Source organism: Monodon monoceros, unplaced genomic scaffold (genome assembly GCF_005190385.1).
Source record: "Monodon monoceros isolate NGI ecotype Baffin Bay Population unplaced genomic scaffold, NGI_Narwhal_1 Super_Scaffold_21, whole genome shotgun sequence".
NCBI classification, from domain to species: domain Eukaryota; kingdom Metazoa; phylum Chordata; class Mammalia; order Artiodactyla; family Monodontidae; genus Monodon; species Monodon monoceros.
In genome coordinates, this window is record NW_021703778.1 from 93,623,526 (window position 1) to 93,640,680 (window position 17,155).

Genomic DNA, 17,155 nt, shown 5'->3' on the forward strand with positions numbered 1-17,155 from the left:
GAAACACATTCCATATAGTTTACATGGGGCTGACTCCCTTATCTCTTTCTTGTCCCCTTACCTCCCCTGCCCCTTACAAGAGTTTGGACATATGGTTCATGGATTCATGCTTGACTAATCAGAGTATTCCCACCCCTTTGGCCACATTGATTGTGGGATGGGGTAGACAGTTGACCACAACTAAGTCAGTTTATCTGAAATTTCCTGCTGGAGCTATTAGAAAAGACTCTTTCATTCTGCTAAGGATGCTAATCTGGTAGTATGAGTCTTAGGCTGTTGGCAGCATCTTCCCACTAAAAGGAAAATGCCCATCCAATGAGATGAGAAGAGAGAGATGAAACTCCAGTGACATTACATTGAGGCTTCTGGATCCAGCCATGCCTGAAGCCCCAGATTTTTAGTTCCATGAGGCAATACTTTTTTGTGTGCTATAAATTTATAAATTAGCTTAAACTAAGGCAACTTACAATGAAAGAGTTCTAATGTAAGTAATGAACAATCTTCTGATTTGCAGGGATCCTGTGTCTTAGATTTTTAAGATTCACTAGAAGAATTGATCAGCTCTAATTTTGCTCAGCATTTATGATATTATTCCAAAAATAGTCTGCTTTGTTTACTATTGGTACTATTTAGCTTATCCATATAGCCACAGAAATCCATTGACAGAGCTCTTTACCGGGCAAGGTTAATCTTGGAAAGACTGTGTGAGGAGGGCTGGTAATCAAGTAGGAAAACCTCAAGGAAATAACTGAAGAAAACCTCTTTCCTCCACAAGTTCCATCATCTCTTAGTCTACGGACTCGGATACCACTTGCCTTCTTTTGCTCCAGGATATTTCTTGGGGGTCAGTGGGGTAACATGTCCTCTGTCTCAAGCATGAGAGATGGAAAGAGAAGGCATCTTAGCTTCCACAAGATGTTCCTGCTCAGTATCTTGGGCAGTATATTGACAAAGAGATCTGGATTTATAAAACTTATGTGGAACAACAAGTAGCCCAGCAGTCTGATGAAAAACAGGGTGGTGAAAAAGAAATATTGAAAAATCCTGGAAAGAGAAAGCCAAGAAACTGTTAACTAGAGGTTAGAAAACCTGGAACAAAATAGTCATAATCTAAATGCATGTCTGACTCCTTGATATTCAAATGTCTCTACTCTTAACAACCCCTTACAAAGGTAGCCTCTTCCCATATGCTGGCCTGCCAGCTACTCTCTCTCCCATCACCATGTTTAATTTTCTTTCAGCATTTATCACTATCTGAAATTATCTTGTTTTGTTTTTTATTTTTATTTTGGAAAATTGTTTTCAAAAGTAGTTGCACCAATTTATTTATTTATTTTTATTTATTTAATTTTTTTTTGCGGTACACAGGCCTCTCACTGTTGTGGCCTCTCCTGTAGCGGAGCACAGGCTCTGGATGCGCAGGCTTAGCGGCCATGGCTCACGGGCCCAGCCGCTCCACGGCATGTGGGATCTTCCTGGACCGGGGCACGAACCCGTGTCCCCTGCATCGGCAGGCGGACTCTCAACCACTGCGCCACCAGGGAAGCCCCAGTTGCACCAATTTATACTCCACCAGCAGGGTTTATGTTTCCGTGGATCCACATCCTCTCCAACATTTGATGTTATCAGATTTTGAAACTTTTGCCAATCAGCTGGGTATAAAGTAATATCTCATTATGGTCTTGGCTTGCATTTCCTTGATGAACGATGGTGCTGAACATCTGTTCATAGGTTTATTCATCTTATGTGTTTCCTCTTGCCCATTTATCTACTATGTTGTTTGGGCTTTTCTTATTAATTTGTAGGAATTCTTTATATTTTCTTGATATTAATCCTTTTCCATTGTGTGTATTTTGAATATCTGCCCTCTACTTTATAACTTTCACTTGCTCTAAGGTGTTAAAGAACAAAATTTATTTACTTTTTAATGTGCATTTTATTTATTTATTTTTGGCTGCACTGGGTCTTCGTTGCTGCGCCCAGGCTTTCGCTAGTTGCGGCGAGTGTGGGCTACTCTTCGTTGAGGTGCATGGGCTTCTCATTGAGGTGGCTTCTCTCATTGAGGTGCACAGGCTCTAGGCTCACGGGCTTCAGTAGTTGTGGCTCACAGGCTCTAGAGTGCAGGCTCAGTAGTTGTGGTGCACAGGCTTAGTTGCTCTGCGGCATGTGGGATCTTCCCGGACCAGGGATCGAACCCGTGTCCCCTGCATTGGCAGGCAGATTCTTAACCACTGTGCCACCAGGGAAGTCCCTAAAGTTATTTTTAATAAAGTCTAATTTATCAACATTTCCTTTAGTTAGAATCACTGCTTTTTGTATCTTGTTTGAAAAATCATTCCCTACCCCAACGCCTAAAAGATACTATTTTATATTAAGAGTTTATGGTAGTTTAAAAATATGTCCACAAATTCTTTGGTATTCCTTCCTTAGAGAGATTCTTCTCCACTGGAGTGTGGAATAGACTTAATGAATTGCTTCTAAAGAATAACGTATCATGGAAATGACAGTGTGTGATTTCCTATACTATGTACTAAAAGCACTGTGGCTTCCTCCTTACTCTCAGGAGAAAGCCAGCTGTCAGGTTATAAGGACACACAAGTAACCTGGTGGAGAGGTCCATCTGATGAAGAACTGAGACTTCCTGCCAGCAACCAGCTGTGTGAGTAAGCTCCTTTGGACATAGATCCTTTAGCCTCAGCCCAGCCTTCTAATGACTGTAATTTCAGCCAACATCTTAACGGCAACCTCGTAACAGACCATGAGCTAGAACCACCCAGCTAAGTAGCTCACAGATTTATGATGCACAGAAAGTGAGTTGATAAATGTTTGTTGTTTGTAGCCACTAAATTTTGGGGTAATTTGTTATGTGACAATAGATAACTAATACTGAGTTTTGTAGGTTTTTTTTTTTAATTGGTATTTAAGTCTTTAACACATCTGGGCTTGCTTTTTTGTTATACTGTATAGTAGTAATTCAATCTTATTTCTTTCTCATCTGGATAACCATTTTTTCCCCACCATATTTACTGAACAGTCAATCCTTTCTTTCCCCTCTGACATATAATCACTGTCATATATCAAGGTTCTATATGTGCACTATTTCTGAGCACATGTCCTTTTCCATCGGTTGATTTTCCTATTCCTCTGATGATACTACACTATCATAATTACTGTAGCTTCCCAGTATGTCTTGATATCTCAAAGAGCATGTTTCTCATTTCTTGCTCTTCTTTAAAATTGCCCAGGTTATTTTTGACCCATTTACTCTCCCATATACAATATTTTAGTATCATTTTATTCAATTCCATGAAAAATCTTCGGGGGAGTTTGATTGGAATTGAACTGATTCTATTAATTATTTGGAGACCATTGATATGTTTATGACATTAAGGCTTCCTATCCATGATCATGGTATTTCTCTTCTTTCATTTATATTACCTTTAATATTTCCTAATAAATTTCTATAAATTTCCTTATGGTAGTCTTGATTTCTTATTTAACTGATAAATTATTTTGCCCTTGTGGTTTTAATATGATTTCCACGAGCAAACCTCCACTGTTGCCTTTGCTATATTACCCTTATCTGGTTGTGCTGGGCTGCATTCTGCCTCAGGACAAATTCATGGCCCATCTCCACTCACCAGTCAAAAACAGCCCCTTGGGCTTCCCTGGTGGTGCAGTGGTTGGGAGTCTGCCAGCTGATGCAGGGGACACAGGTTTGTGCCCCGGTCTGGGAAGATCCCACATGCCGCGGAGCAGCTGGGCCCCGTGAGCCATGGCCGCTGGGCCTGCGCGTCCGGAGCCTGTGCTCCGCAGTGGGAGAGGCCACAACAGTGAGAGGCCCGTGTACTGCAAAAAAAAGAAAACCAGCCCCTCCCCCTCCAGTTTTCTTAAGTTTTCCTGTAGAGTTAATCTTGGTGACAAGAGCCAGGATCCATTCTAATACAGGATCTTGCTCAAAATTAGAATCAAAAGCCTTTTAAAAGCCTCTTCCCACCACTCTTCTTGAAGCTGGATACAGTATTCATGAGAAGGGTCTGGGATGACGTGCCCAGGGACAATCTTAGGAATAACCTAGCTTTCTAATTTCTTATCAGCGCACGGTATACCAGTGCTCCAAGGATGCTGGATCAGAGCAAGAGGAAAGACATTTGTAGTTTGATGTGATGAGCTAGACTTGCTGGGCTTACTAACTCTCTTTATGGCAGATAGTCCTTATCCCAGGAACATGGGCAATTCCATGTTGGGCGCTGGTGTTGAATTATAGGTGAAGGTGGCCTAGGAGTTCTAGGGAAAATTCTGCTAGTTGTTCTGGGAACATGTATTTAAGGATATTGAAATATATAATTCTTCACTTATCTGGTATGAAGGAGTATCCCTCTTAAGCAAATTTTCCAGACAGTTGGAGCTGACCTTTAAGCACCAGTAATTTTATGTTAACCATTTTGATTGGACTTTTTCTAAATCACATTTCATACCACTTTAAATATATGTTTTTCTGTGCCTTCTTAAACATACTATATTGAACATAATTTGACCTTTTCTTAAAAATGCAGGGGCTTCAATACCAATTTTACTTTGCTATCACTGTGATTCCCTAAGGACTAATATCCACTCATTTGTTTGAATCTTGAGTTCTTATTTGGTTTAACAAGATTTTTGAGCAGTTATTATGTGCTGAATACTGTTAGGTGCTGTCTCCTTTTCCCAATCATTTTCTCTCTCTTTTATCTGCTGTAAGGCAGTGGTATACTTGCATTTAGAAATTCTCTCCCTATTTTTATTTTTCACATTAGGGGGTAATGTGCTGACATTGTGATAAAGTTTGAGGGAGGCACATCTCACACAATAGTGTAAAAACCCAATCTTCATGCTTACGAACCACAGAAGGATCTCCCCATTTCTTTTTTTAAGTTTTTTAAAAAATTTATTTTATTGTGATGAGAACACTTAACATGAGATTTACCTTCCTAACAGATTTTTAAGTGTGCAACACATTATCATTGACCACAGGTGCAATGTTATACAGCAGATCTCTAGAACTTAATCATCTTGTTTAACCAAAGATTTATGCCGATGGATTAGTAACTTCCCGTGCCCCCTCTCCCCACCCTCTGGCAGCCATCATTCCACACTTTGATTCATGAACTTGACTGTTTTAGATACCTCATATAAGTGGAATCATGCAGTATTTGTCTTTCTGTGACTAGCTTATTTCACTTAGCATAATGTCCTCAAGGTGCCTCAGTGTTATCATATATTGCAGAAGTTCTTTCTTTCTTTTTTAGAGCCCTCCTTGTTTATTCTTTTTGAAATTTCTTTTGTTTTTCTATTTCTAATTTTTTTATTGGAGTCCCCATTTCTAATCAACTGATGTTACTGGAAAACCAGACACATCAAACTAGTTGAAAGTGTTGAAGGGAAAAGGGGGTAAGTATGACACTTGTCACATCTCTTCTAGGTGATAGGATTCCTGTTTCTGATTACTGCTAGGCCACTGGCTTCTAATACTGGAAAACTGAGATTAGTCATCGCCTTTGGACAAGGAAGTCATAACAGTGAACTGAGAAATGTAGTCATTGATAAAACAAATTTGTTGACTTGACTGTGTGTGTGTGCGTGTGTGTGTGTATACAATGTTCTCCTTGTCTAGACTTTGCTATCTGCTAGTATGGCTAAGTAGAACTCCCAGTTTTCTGGGAAGTTTACTCAAAGGAATTTACTTACGTTTTACAGAATCCTGTTTTCTTCTTTTGGAGAGAGTTATCCTGGGAGAAGAAGAAAGGGCAGTGATAAATAAACAATTTCTGGACTCTGTTAGCACTGCCAAGTAGTACTGAGCCATTAATTAAATGTCATTTTAGGTAAAATTTTACAAATTTTTTCATATACATAAGCAGATGAAATTTTCAAAGCCAAATATATGTACATATATATATGTGTGTGTGTGTATATATATGTGTGTGTGTGTGTGTGTATATATATATATATATATATATATATAACTGCATTACCTTTTTATATATTGATAGGAATAAATGAAGACTTAGAAGGGTAGGGTCATACAGCTTGTAAGTGGCAGGACCAGGCCTGGAACCCAGGTCCTCTCAGTTCACATTTTGGGCTCTCTCAACTATACCCTTACCTTCTACTTAGCCAGTGACCCTTAGAGAAGTTTACAGGCTATAAAAACCACACAAACATATTCCAAGAGATAAATTTTGAAAGCTATAAAAATGTAAAGATGAGAATATATCCTGGATTTCTGTAACATCCCTCTTCCAAAATATTTTCTCAGTTACTTCATTTTCCTTTAAACTTCCTTGTGAGATAAAAAGGAAGAGGAATTATGATCACACTTTAAAACTGGAAATGAGGCTTGCAGAATTGGAATTAGAAAGCAGCTTTCTGGGTTACAAATTTGATTCTATAGCTTGAGTGAGATTAAGTGGCATGCTAGCTGGTCAGCTGCTCAGGCAGCCTCTCTAAAGAGATTGCTCAAACATCATAGGTCGTTGAACCATCACATGGACTCTGATAATCTTGATGAAGACAGTCCTGTTGTTTCTCTGATAGGTGGTCAGAAGGAATACTTTAATAAGTCACCGGGAATAGATGGTGGGACACATCAGGTAGCATGCCAAGCTTGGTTCTAGAGAGGTGGACTTCAGTTAATTTCAGGAGTTTTGCTTGCTGAGTGGAATACATAAGCTTGGGACCAGAATAACCTGTTCGGGACAGTGGGAACTATAGTCACTGTGGAAATGGTCTAACATATTCAAACATCTGGAGCACCTCAAGGGTAATAGTCAAATGTTGATATTTGCTTTTAAGGAAGAGATGACTTCTCTTTTCTGAGATTATAAAGACCATATATCTCAACAACATAAAATTTCTGCTGAATGTCTACTTTGGCTCTAAAGGAAATATAAATTACAATTAAAGTCCAATAAACTTTATCTATGTACTTGCTTCCACAGGACACCAAGCAGGCCAAGAGGCCGGGGGCTCTACATCCACATCTGTTTCCTTCAGACCTTTGCATATGTGCTGGTGACATCATGATGTTAAAGATGAATAGACACTGAAGCTGTATCATAAAGAAGCAACTGCTTCCTATGTTTTAACTCATAGGCCAACTCTGATTAGATGGTGATAGATGCCCTTGGTGTTCTGTGTAGTAAAAGATTCTGGACCATGCTGGGATCATCAGGAAAAAGTGCTGTGATTACAGGAGATAGAGGAGTGGTGTATGTGTCATGTACTGGCCTTCTCTCCACAGAGTGCACCCTCAGTTAATGTTCCTTCTCGCTTCTGTTCTAAACTTTCTTTGGTCTTGGGCTGGTTTCTTTGAGAACACATCATTTGCACAGCTGTAAGAGGGAAGACAACTGTTCCTTAGCATCCTCTTTATTTGTTTAGGGTTGAAATGCTTTGGAATTATATCTGGTACTGTTCTTGGAAAATCCACATGGGAAGATTGCTAGATGTTTGGTGGCTTATAGTGATTTTGGAAACTCCTTTGAAAGGTGATGACACTGAAGAAGCTGAAGATGGAGTAGGTGCTTACCTTGTTATTTTGGCCATTACACTCTTTGCTTGCTGAGTTCATGCTTATGACTTTTGACCTAGGGGGAAAAGAACCAAGATAGAGATTGGATAAAGTGCCCTCAAAGATTCATACTATATGATGGTTGTTTAAAAACAGTCTTATATTCTAATTCTATTGTAGCCAGTTGCTACATGTAGCTATTTAAATTTAAATTAATTAAAATAAAAAATAAGTTCCTCAGTCATACTACCTGTTCTTCAAGCACTCAGTAAGTGGCCAAGTGGATACTTAATAGATAGTATAGAAATTTCTGTTGAATAGCCTTGTTCTAGAAACTTAGCTTAGCAGTCAAGCCACACCTAGTACTCAGGAAGGATTTTGGGAGACTTGAAGGTATCCTTTAGGGGCGAGGACCTTCAAGTCCTAGTGTCTTGGACACAAGGCCACGGTGTACCTGTGTACCTGCCTATTTAGAGGCTTTATGCAGTTTGGGTCTCTTTCTCTTTACCACAAGGTTCCAAAATATTTAATATATAGAGATACTTCTTGACTGAATTAAGATTTAACATCTAAAGAGGGTCAAGAAATGGAAGTGAGGTTTTTGGTTTAGTTTCTCATCATTTAAACTCTTTTGACAAACTCAAGGGGTATTTTTTGGGGGAAGGAAGCTTTTATTTATGTTTAATATGAATGTTCTACTTATCAAGGTGCCTGACCACTAACCCTTTTTAAAGCACATGTTCCTACCCTTAATATAAACCCAAATAATTGGTAACGTGATAAAGCTATGAAGGGAGATGTGTTTCTACAGTCTTTGAAGAAGGATGGGGGAAGGACCTGCGCTTTACAGTTGGTGTGGTTCAGTGGGAGTCGACCTGATCACTACACAGGGGAAAGATATGTGGTGTTGGGGGCCTCATAATTCCAAACTGGAATTAGAGAGATGTTTGCTCTGACCCAGGCTGAGATGGAGTTACCACTAAAACCAGGATGTTCCTTTGTTTGCCAAAGCTTACACTTCTCTCTCGAGGAACTGAGTCTCTAGTTCTTCTTCTATTTTCTTCAAAGTTTCCCGGTACTTCTTCAAAGAGAAATAAAAGAAAGCGCGGTTACTAATTAAAGTCCTGTGCTTTTCCTAATCATAATAAACATGCATTATTACATTGTAACATAAATGTTTGGTATTCCCACTGCCACTTTTTCTCCTTCCTAGCCTCCACCCCACCACTACTGATCTCTCACTATATTTCACCATTGGACAGGTCTCTGGGGGTAATTGGGATTACAAACAGGAAAAGTGTTCATTATTAAGTTAAGGGCACAGAGGCTGGGAGACCAGGGAAGTAACAGAATGATATTGGTGGTGGAGTGTCATAGACCCTAAAATCCCTCTGGAATGACACCTTGAAGAGTTAAAATTGTTCCAGACAGTATGCTCTGAAAAACCTGGTTCCATTTCACCCTGTACCTGAACAAACCCTTTGCTGTCCCTTTACTGAAGGGCTGTACCTTTATGCAGAGGGCCTGATCTTCACAGAGCTGGGCCAAAAGTGCATAGTCTTCTATTACCTGGGGAGACTAAAATTTATTAGTCTTAAATTTTCTCAGTGAATTGCTGTAAGAACAATAGTATACTTGTTTCCTTCTGTGTACCAGACCCTAAATGTGGCCTTCTAATTGTTCTAAATATGTTTTTTTGTACATATAAACTAATTTTTTTGAGGGTAAACAAGCTATATTTTATAGTCCCTTGGGGATTATTTGGGGACAGTTGGGAGTAGAATAGATACTAATTTGTGGAAGATATAGATTATGAAGTGTATCCTATAAAAAATATTAAATAGAAGGTAACTTAGGAGACTATAGTCATCTTCCTTTCCTTCATACCCTCCTGATCCCATAATGGTTTGGGATCTAGAACCTTATTATAGCTCAGTCATTTGAGGAATGCATTAGATCCTCTGACCAAGAATGGAGTATCCCTTCCTTTGGGAGGAGTAACATTGAAGTTACTGTGGTTACCTTGGCCAGCTCCTTCTCTTGGTCTGCACAGGAGGCTTCCAGCTGTTGTAACTTAACCTATAGACAGGGAAGGAGGCTGGTAACTCAGCAAGGCAAAAACAGGATTCCATTCTGAAATGCTATAGCAGAGGTTATCTCACAGGTGGTTGACGTGCATTGGGCACCATTTCAGATATATTTTTGATGGAGGGCAGTCAAACTGTCCTTGCAGCTGCCTGGTGAGCCTGCACTCTTGACCACTGAGTATTCATCAGTGCTTTGTTCGCCCTTAAACTTCAATTCTTAGCTTCCTTCTTCCTTAGCTATTTCTCTTAGAAAAACATCAACCTTGAAAAATTCACTGTCACTTTTGCTTTTATATATTCATGGCTCACTCCTTTCTTTCTCCCTGTATTTCTTCTTTCCTCTCTTCCTTCCTTGAATACTTGATGAAAGCCTATTCTATATCGGCCACTATACTGGAGTGACAGGGAAAGGGCAGGGGGAGTACTGAGGATACAGTGGTGAACGGAATTGATAGGCTTTCTGCCTCACAGAGCTGACATTCTAGTTGGGGGACATAACAGATGAGTCAACATGATAAGTGCTGTGAAGGAAATAAAAGCCGAGTAATGTGCTGGGGGTGAGAGTGAGTGATGGCATAAGAGCTAATATAGGTAGGTTGTTGGCGAAGGCCTCTCTGATGATACTTGAGCTGAAATCTGAAAGATAAATATTAGTCAAATGGAGATCTGGAGGAAATATGTCCCATGCAGAGGTTACAACAAGGGCCAAGACTGTGAACTTTGGTATGTATGAAGAAGTTATGTGGCTGAAGCACAGGGGATACTGGTAAGGTGGGGAAAGGTAGCCACTGATGAGGTTACATACGTAGGGCCTTATAGTTTCTAAAAAAATTTGGTTCTTTTATTTATTTATTTGTTTGTTTGTTTATTTATTTATTTATTTATGGCTGCATTGGGTCTTTGTTGCTGCACGCGGGCTTTCTCTAGTTGTGGCGAGCGGGGGCTACTCTTTGTTGTGGTGTGCGGGCTTCTCATTGCAGTGGCTTTTCTTTCTGTGGAGCATGGGCTCTAGGCACGTGGGCTTCAGTAGCTGTGGCTTCTAGGCTCTAGAGCGCAGGCTCAGTAGTTGTGGCACGTGGGCTTAGTTGCTCCGTGGCATGTGGGATCTTCCCGGACCAGAGCTTGATACCGTGTCCCCTGCATTGGCAGGCAATTCTTAACCAGTGCGCCACCAGGGAAGTCCCCAAAATTTGGTTCTTTATTCTAATTGTAGTAAAAGGCCAGGAGAGAGCTTCAAGTGGTGAAGACACAATCTGACCTGTGTTTTTAAAGAAGAGACTTTTCAATATGTGGAAAGTGAGATTGTTTAGGAGTAAGAGTTGAAGCAGGAAGACTTGTTAGGAGGCTACTTCAGCATCCAGGTGAGGGGTATGGTGGGTTGCAAGAGGGTAGTACTATTAGTAGTAGTAGATAGGGAAGAATGGATGCATTTGGATTATATTCTGTAGGAAGAGAAGATATAACTGTATTTTCCCTTCCTTCCCTTTCAGCTCTGTTGTTCCCACTTTCATCTAGGGATCATTATTTTACATCTGGATGCTTCTAACAGTTCCTTTCCCCTCCAGTCAGTTACAACCAGGGCCAGAAAGAAAAATGTGCTAAAGGCTATATTTTCAAGACAGTGGCCTGAGTCACAAGGAGTTGAAGCAGGCATCCCATTAAACTACTGAACTAATCACCACCATGCAACAGGAACAGAAGCAAAGGAGATGCTGTATATTTCATAGAATTAGAGATATCACCTAAGAATTCTACAAAACAGGTGGGCAAAAGGGAGTGATTCAGAGGGTTAATAATACTCTGGAACTCTTTAGGGCTGGGCTGGTTGCTGCTAGGAAAATAATGGCCATTGTTCTGACAACACCTGGAACTCTATAGTCTGTCAGCTCAGCTCACCTGACATAGCCAGCATTAAAGTGTCCCCACTAGATTCTGGTGGCCTTACTGTCAGGAAAACTTGTTTTGGGCAGGAGAAGGAAGAAAAATCAGTCTCTGACTGCTGCAGTTATATGGTAAGGATAGTCATGGGGCTTCATAATCCTTTCTAGTCTTAACTTCACTTTCTTCCTGATGTACACACAGGATCCAGATTTCTTTCTTTCCAGGTAAATTTCCTGGATGTGCACGACTAAGCAAGCTTACTTGGTGGCCTTAAACGTCTTCTTCTTCTTCTTCTTCTTCTTCTTTTTTTTTTTGTGGCCATCAACACTCATTTGGCCAAGAGAAGATAGGAGAGTGATTCTCTATTCTTTCTTTTTATATTTCTATTTTCAGTGTGTCCATATCTTCATAGGCTTCATATACACAGTATGGGCTTAAGTGTGTGCTTAATAAGCTAAAGAAAAATTAAGGCAAGGATAAAGATGTAATTCTACAGAAAGTATCAAGTTAGAATTTTACCTGTTCTCTAAATAAAAAAAGTAAGTCTCTAATTCTTCTTGCATCTTTGATCGGATGTGTTGTGGTTGTGTCCAGGTTCTTAGCTCTGGAACACAATTAGAGAAATGCTAAGCACTGTCTGATGCACTTAGCATGCAGAACTCACTAGATACTTGAATGACCAACTTAATGATTTCTTTTCTAGATTGGATTCCATGACAGGATGTGTAAGTTGCCTAGCATGCAGTAGAGTTACAGATCCTAGCTCTGCCTCTATGAATTCATACATATGCCTTAGCCACACTCTTAAATAGTCACTTTAAAATTATGTGACTTCAGGTTTTAGCTCTCCAAAAAAAGGAAAGAATACTTTATATACACAATTTCACTCAATTTTCAAACGGAGGCTGGGAGGGACTGATTAAATTGCCCTTCATATACCACACTAAGTACTGGGGACAGGATTTAAATTAGGGACTTCAACTGCCTCCAGTGTTATATATGCATTTGTGTTCTGCTCTTCCTCATGGAAGAAAGAACAAAATATACGGCTTCAGAGTAAAATTCCTTACTAAGAGCAGAGGAAATGTCAGTACTCAGTGGCCCAGGCTTATGCCTGACATGGGTAAAACTACAAAGAATTTATCCCAACTTTGACAGTTGTTTCCACTTGAAAGCTTGTTTCCTGTTCACATAGTCCACACTCATTCAAGATTGCTTTTCCATTTACCTTTGACTCTTCTGGGGTTCCCTTTAGATTGCCTTGTTCACACTTAGTTGCCTTTTGAGATTTCCTTGTAAGCTACAGTTTCAAATAAAAAAACACATTGCAAATAAAAAATACATCAAATAAAAAAATAAAGAAAACAAAGACATTCTCTGGTGTGTGTGTGGGCTGGTAATTTGGTCTTGATAAAAGCTGCCAGGAGGTGGTCCTTTGGTGGATACTTGGTGCTCTTGGAGACATCTTTATTCTACCTCTAACTTCTTCTCACTAGTCTTGGCCACCGAAGCTGGAGCCTGCTCAAGGCAGGGGTACTTTTCTGAACCCCTCATCCATGCTGGGTTATTCAGGAATGGGTCAGAAAGTAGGGTATCATAGGAAGCCCACTGTATTCTGAGCAGGAGTTGAGGTAGAGGGAATGCCTAGACAAGGAAGAGGGAATCCTTAGGAATTAAGTATTTTTAAGTCTCTGTTGAAAGTAAAATTAACTCTCACTACAGAGCTGCCAGCCAATCACTTTAACAGAGTGTCTACTGGAATCCCTTTTCTTGTAATAGAATGAAGGAACCTATGGGATCACTGAATACCCTGAATAACCCACTCCCTCTGTCCATCTGATACTTGCAGGGAAGATCCATGGCATTTATTTAGGTCATGAAGCTCAGCCTCAGGAGAGTAGTATCCACCCCAGCACAGGCCTCTCTAACATGTGGGATCCCCTATGACCACTTTTGCTCCCTTGCCTCTTTGGTGCCTGGGGATTCTGTGGGAACACTGGGGAACACAAGAGCCCCATCCCACCTTTCTTTCAAGTTCTGCTATACTGTGGACCAGAGTCTCATTCTTCCTTTCCTGTTGAGAGAAAGAAGCAGAGTGTAAGTGTGCATCTGCATACCATCATCCGTCTTTATTTAGTTGATTGTTCTCCATTTCGCTCCAGTGATGATTTCCTGCAGGAACTCTACCTTATTGTATAAGGTCAGGTAAAGAACCTGTGGTTTGATCTCAATACATACACACCAACTTAACAGGGATAGAGATGCCCACACGCAGGGCTTCCCAATACTAAATATTACCAAAGAAACCCTACCCTCCACACATCCCTTTCCATGCATGGACACATCCTGCCATGACTTTTTTTTTTTTTTTTTTTTTGCGGTACGCAGGCCTCTCACTGTTGTGGCCTCTCCCGTTGCAGAGCACAGGCTCCGGACGCGCAGGCTCAGCAGCCATGGCTCACGGGCCCAGCTGCTCCACGGCATGTGGGATCTTCCCAGACCGGGGCACGAACCCGTGTCCCCTGCATCGGCAGGCGGACTCTCAACCACTGCGCCACCAGGGAAGCCCTTGCCATGACTTTTGAGTTGACTACTAGTTGTATGTAAAAAGGAGAGACTAGCTTATCTGATAGTTGATGAGAGACAGGATGATGAATAAAACCTATCGTACAGCTCTTCCCAGCTTCTTGCTTACCAGTCTGGCTGTTTCTTCTTCTAGCACCTGCAAGGCTCTTTCCGTTTCCATCGTGGTGCGGTTCTCCTTCCCCCACTCCTCACCCTGTGCCAGGTCTCTGGTCTGAGTGATCTCATTTTCCAGCCTAGATGACGCAAGCACACACTCTGAGGATCTGGCAGTTTCAGAACTGATAAAACACAAATATCAGTTTCAAGGGAACCTCAGTGACAATAAACACGAATCTCAAGTCGGAAACCATTCTTTCCTGGATCCTTAGACTCAGAATCACTTTCAAGGCAGGAAAAGTAAGATTCCTCTGATTCCCAAGTCAAACACCCCAATGTTCTTTCAGCTCAGGTATCACTCAATTTTTTTAGGAATCTCTTTAAAACTTGCTGTATTTCAGAGTTTGAGCCACAGAGAAATGCCAGAGAATGAAGAAGAAACTTTGCTGTACAAGAATTAGGTCTCTAGAACAAACAGGAAAATTTAGTGTTGTCTCTTCTCTTCTACCCCATCCTCTGGATGGAGAACTTCCCTCATGGAACCCCAACACTCACCTCTGAATCTCATCTTCTTTCTTGCGGATTTTGAGAAGAAGGTCCTGATTTGCTTCATCAATTCTCTGCATATCCCTTTCAAGGTCCATATTCAAACTGTTAATGTTCCTCTTTGACTGGGCCAGTCTTAAGATTTCCACTTTCTCTGACCTGTAGACTCAGTCCCCAAATTGAACAAGGGCCAGTTATCTTAAGATCAGTAATCTTTGGACTAAATGGGTTATCTAGAAGGCACGTAATTCATTAACCTGGCTGTTTCTGGAAGCACATCTGTCCTTTTTCATTCTTAGGAAATTACATTTCTTAATCATGCTCTACAGTTTGTTTCAATAATTCTCAACTTGGTCAGCAAGAGAGGTTTTTCTCAGGCTTTCTCAGCCAAAGTGCTCAATATACTAGTGCACCTCCACTCTGGTTCCAGAAGTCTTGCTTCCTTAAATAGTGTCCTGCATTGGTTTCTAAGACAAGTTGTTCACAAAATCTGCTCATGCAATACACTTTTATTGAGTACTTTTATCCAGATAGCTGGCACATTCCTTATGATTGAGCCCAGCTTTATGCAGAGCCACAAGAGATTTCCACCAGCAGGTAGGGCTTCAGTCTTTCCCTTCCTTCTCCCATCTCAAAACTTCTCTTACAGTGCCTGCTACAAAGCTTGAGTATCTATCATGAGAGTCACTTCATTGAGCACACAGATATGATCCAGGCATTCACTTTCAAGAATTCAAAAATCTTTTTTAAGTAAATTTGAATAAAATAAGGGTAACACTAGAGTCATCTAGAAAGGGTACCTGGCACATGGAAGCTCTCAATAAACTTTTCTTTTTCTTGTATCATTAATTAGTTTGCTTTTCAAATGATTAACCATAAATAAGTTAGTGAGGCAGACTTTTGAGTAAGGATGAGGGATGATTTTGGAAAAGAAGACTTTATAATAGCTATCACTTCAGGAGGGCATGAAGGGCTTGAGGTGGAGTGCAATGGGGGAGGGATAGATAGTAGATGGAGAGAGAGAGGGAGACTAGAAGATGAAGGAAGACATCTACAGCAGACCTGCTTCATACCTTGGCCCTTGGATGTGGCTTTGCCTAATCATGATTACTTACTCATCATCTAGTTGATCTTCCTTGTGTTCTTCCATTGTAGATTCCCTAAAATATCAGCAGAGATGTATCTAATGAGTTGGGGAAATGAGTCATTTGTGAAGTAGAGTAACTAGCCAAGAGCCCCCAGATATAGAAACAGAACTGGTCTCTTCCCTCCAACTTCACATTTTGGCCATGACAAAATTCAGCCTTTTGGTTTTCTGCTCATGTTCTGATTATGCCTCAGTAAGGATACAGTGAGGATACAGGGATAATGCTGGAAATTTCAGTATATATCCTGCTAGCAGGTATATTCAGAGATAGTTCACCAACACAAAACCCTTTGGAATTTATACACAGCAATAAGAATCAATAGAGGCTATCAATTGTTCTTAAGTCCCTTTCTACTCTAGGGCCACTTGCTTTCCTAAAGGGCCCATGGGCCTGGGTGTAGGTGTACAACTTCTCTGAAAAGTAATCTCTCGGCTCTCTAGCCTGGCCTCTGTAAGAATCTCCAGATATTAAGATCTTAGTATTAAACAGGGCTCAGAAAAACCAAGCAGAAGTAAATTTGGCTTGCTCTGCCCCTTTGGTTTCCTCTTTAAATCCATTACTTCCTTAAACTCCACCTCTCTTCTGATGTGTATGGTCTTCCTGATTCTGCTCTAGGCAGTTAGCTTCTGAAGAGTCTAATCTTTCCCCAGTGGAACTGTCCAGTAGAATCTCAGAACCTTCTGAGGTGTCATGACCCTGCTATTGACATGGGGGGCAGCATGTCACAGTAGGGTGGGTGGCAACGGTTTCTCATCATCTATGGAGACTTCAGACCCTAGATGGTTGTGTGTGTTTCATGGTCACGTCTTCCCTTTGGCAGCAGTAGTTTAATGGATCTGATTTCTGGGCAGTATGAAGGGGTAGCCCCTGTCTTTTATTTCTCTGGCAGATTGTGCTCCCTTGCTTCAAAGTGTGACTAATATGGAAAGTCTGATTCCTAAGGCCAGCAGTCTAATCCCATCGTGTAGCCAACTAACTACTCATTCATTGAACAAACACTGAAACATTGAAGGAGCTCCTATGTATGCCAGGCACTGTTCTAAGCATTAGGGAGACAGAGTAAACAAAACAGCCAAGACATCTGCCCTCATGGGGTTTACATTCTAGGGCGTGTGTGTGTGTGCTGGGGGGAGGGATAGCACAAGCAGCATGGGCCAGCATACAGCCTGAAAGGCCAGCAGACCCAGGAGCAGCAAGAGGAGCCATGAAGACCCAAAGCTCCTCCTTCAACCCTCCTTAAGTATATGTAGTTTTTCCCT

General features: G+C 40.9%; 1 protein-coding gene and 1 non-coding gene across 2 annotated transcripts in view; both read right to left on the reverse strand.

Annotated features, from left to right (window-relative positions):
• Positions 1 to 16,557, reverse strand: part of TMCO5A (transmembrane and coiled-coil domains 5A) — an 80,265-nt gene extending 63,708 nt beyond the window's left edge. Inside the window, exons 1-10 of the mRNA XM_029237122.1 lie at positions 16,472 to 16,557; positions 15,811 to 15,908; positions 14,758 to 14,907; positions 14,216 to 14,339; positions 13,544 to 13,594; positions 12,749 to 12,820; positions 9,575 to 9,631; positions 9,062 to 9,121; positions 8,569 to 8,633; positions 7,571 to 7,628 (exon numbers count right to left, since the gene is read on the reverse strand). Of these exons, the coding sequence (XP_029092955.1) occupies positions 7,571 to 7,628; positions 8,569 to 8,633; positions 9,062 to 9,121; positions 9,575 to 9,631; positions 12,749 to 12,820; positions 13,544 to 13,594; positions 14,216 to 14,339; positions 14,758 to 14,846 (576 nt within the window). The 5' untranslated portion in view covers positions 14,847 to 14,907; positions 15,811 to 15,908; positions 16,472 to 16,557. The remainder of the gene's footprint in view (positions 1 to 7,570; positions 7,629 to 8,568; positions 8,634 to 9,061; positions 9,122 to 9,574; positions 9,632 to 12,748; positions 12,821 to 13,543; positions 13,595 to 14,215; positions 14,340 to 14,757; positions 14,908 to 15,810; positions 15,909 to 16,471) is intronic.
• LOC114905440 lies at positions 4,786 to 4,893 on the reverse strand. Its single transcript, XR_003796265.1, has one exon. It is a non-coding gene; the product is annotated as a small nucleolar RNA U13 (small nucleolar RNA).
• Positions 16,558 to 17,155: the final 598 nt, after the last annotated feature.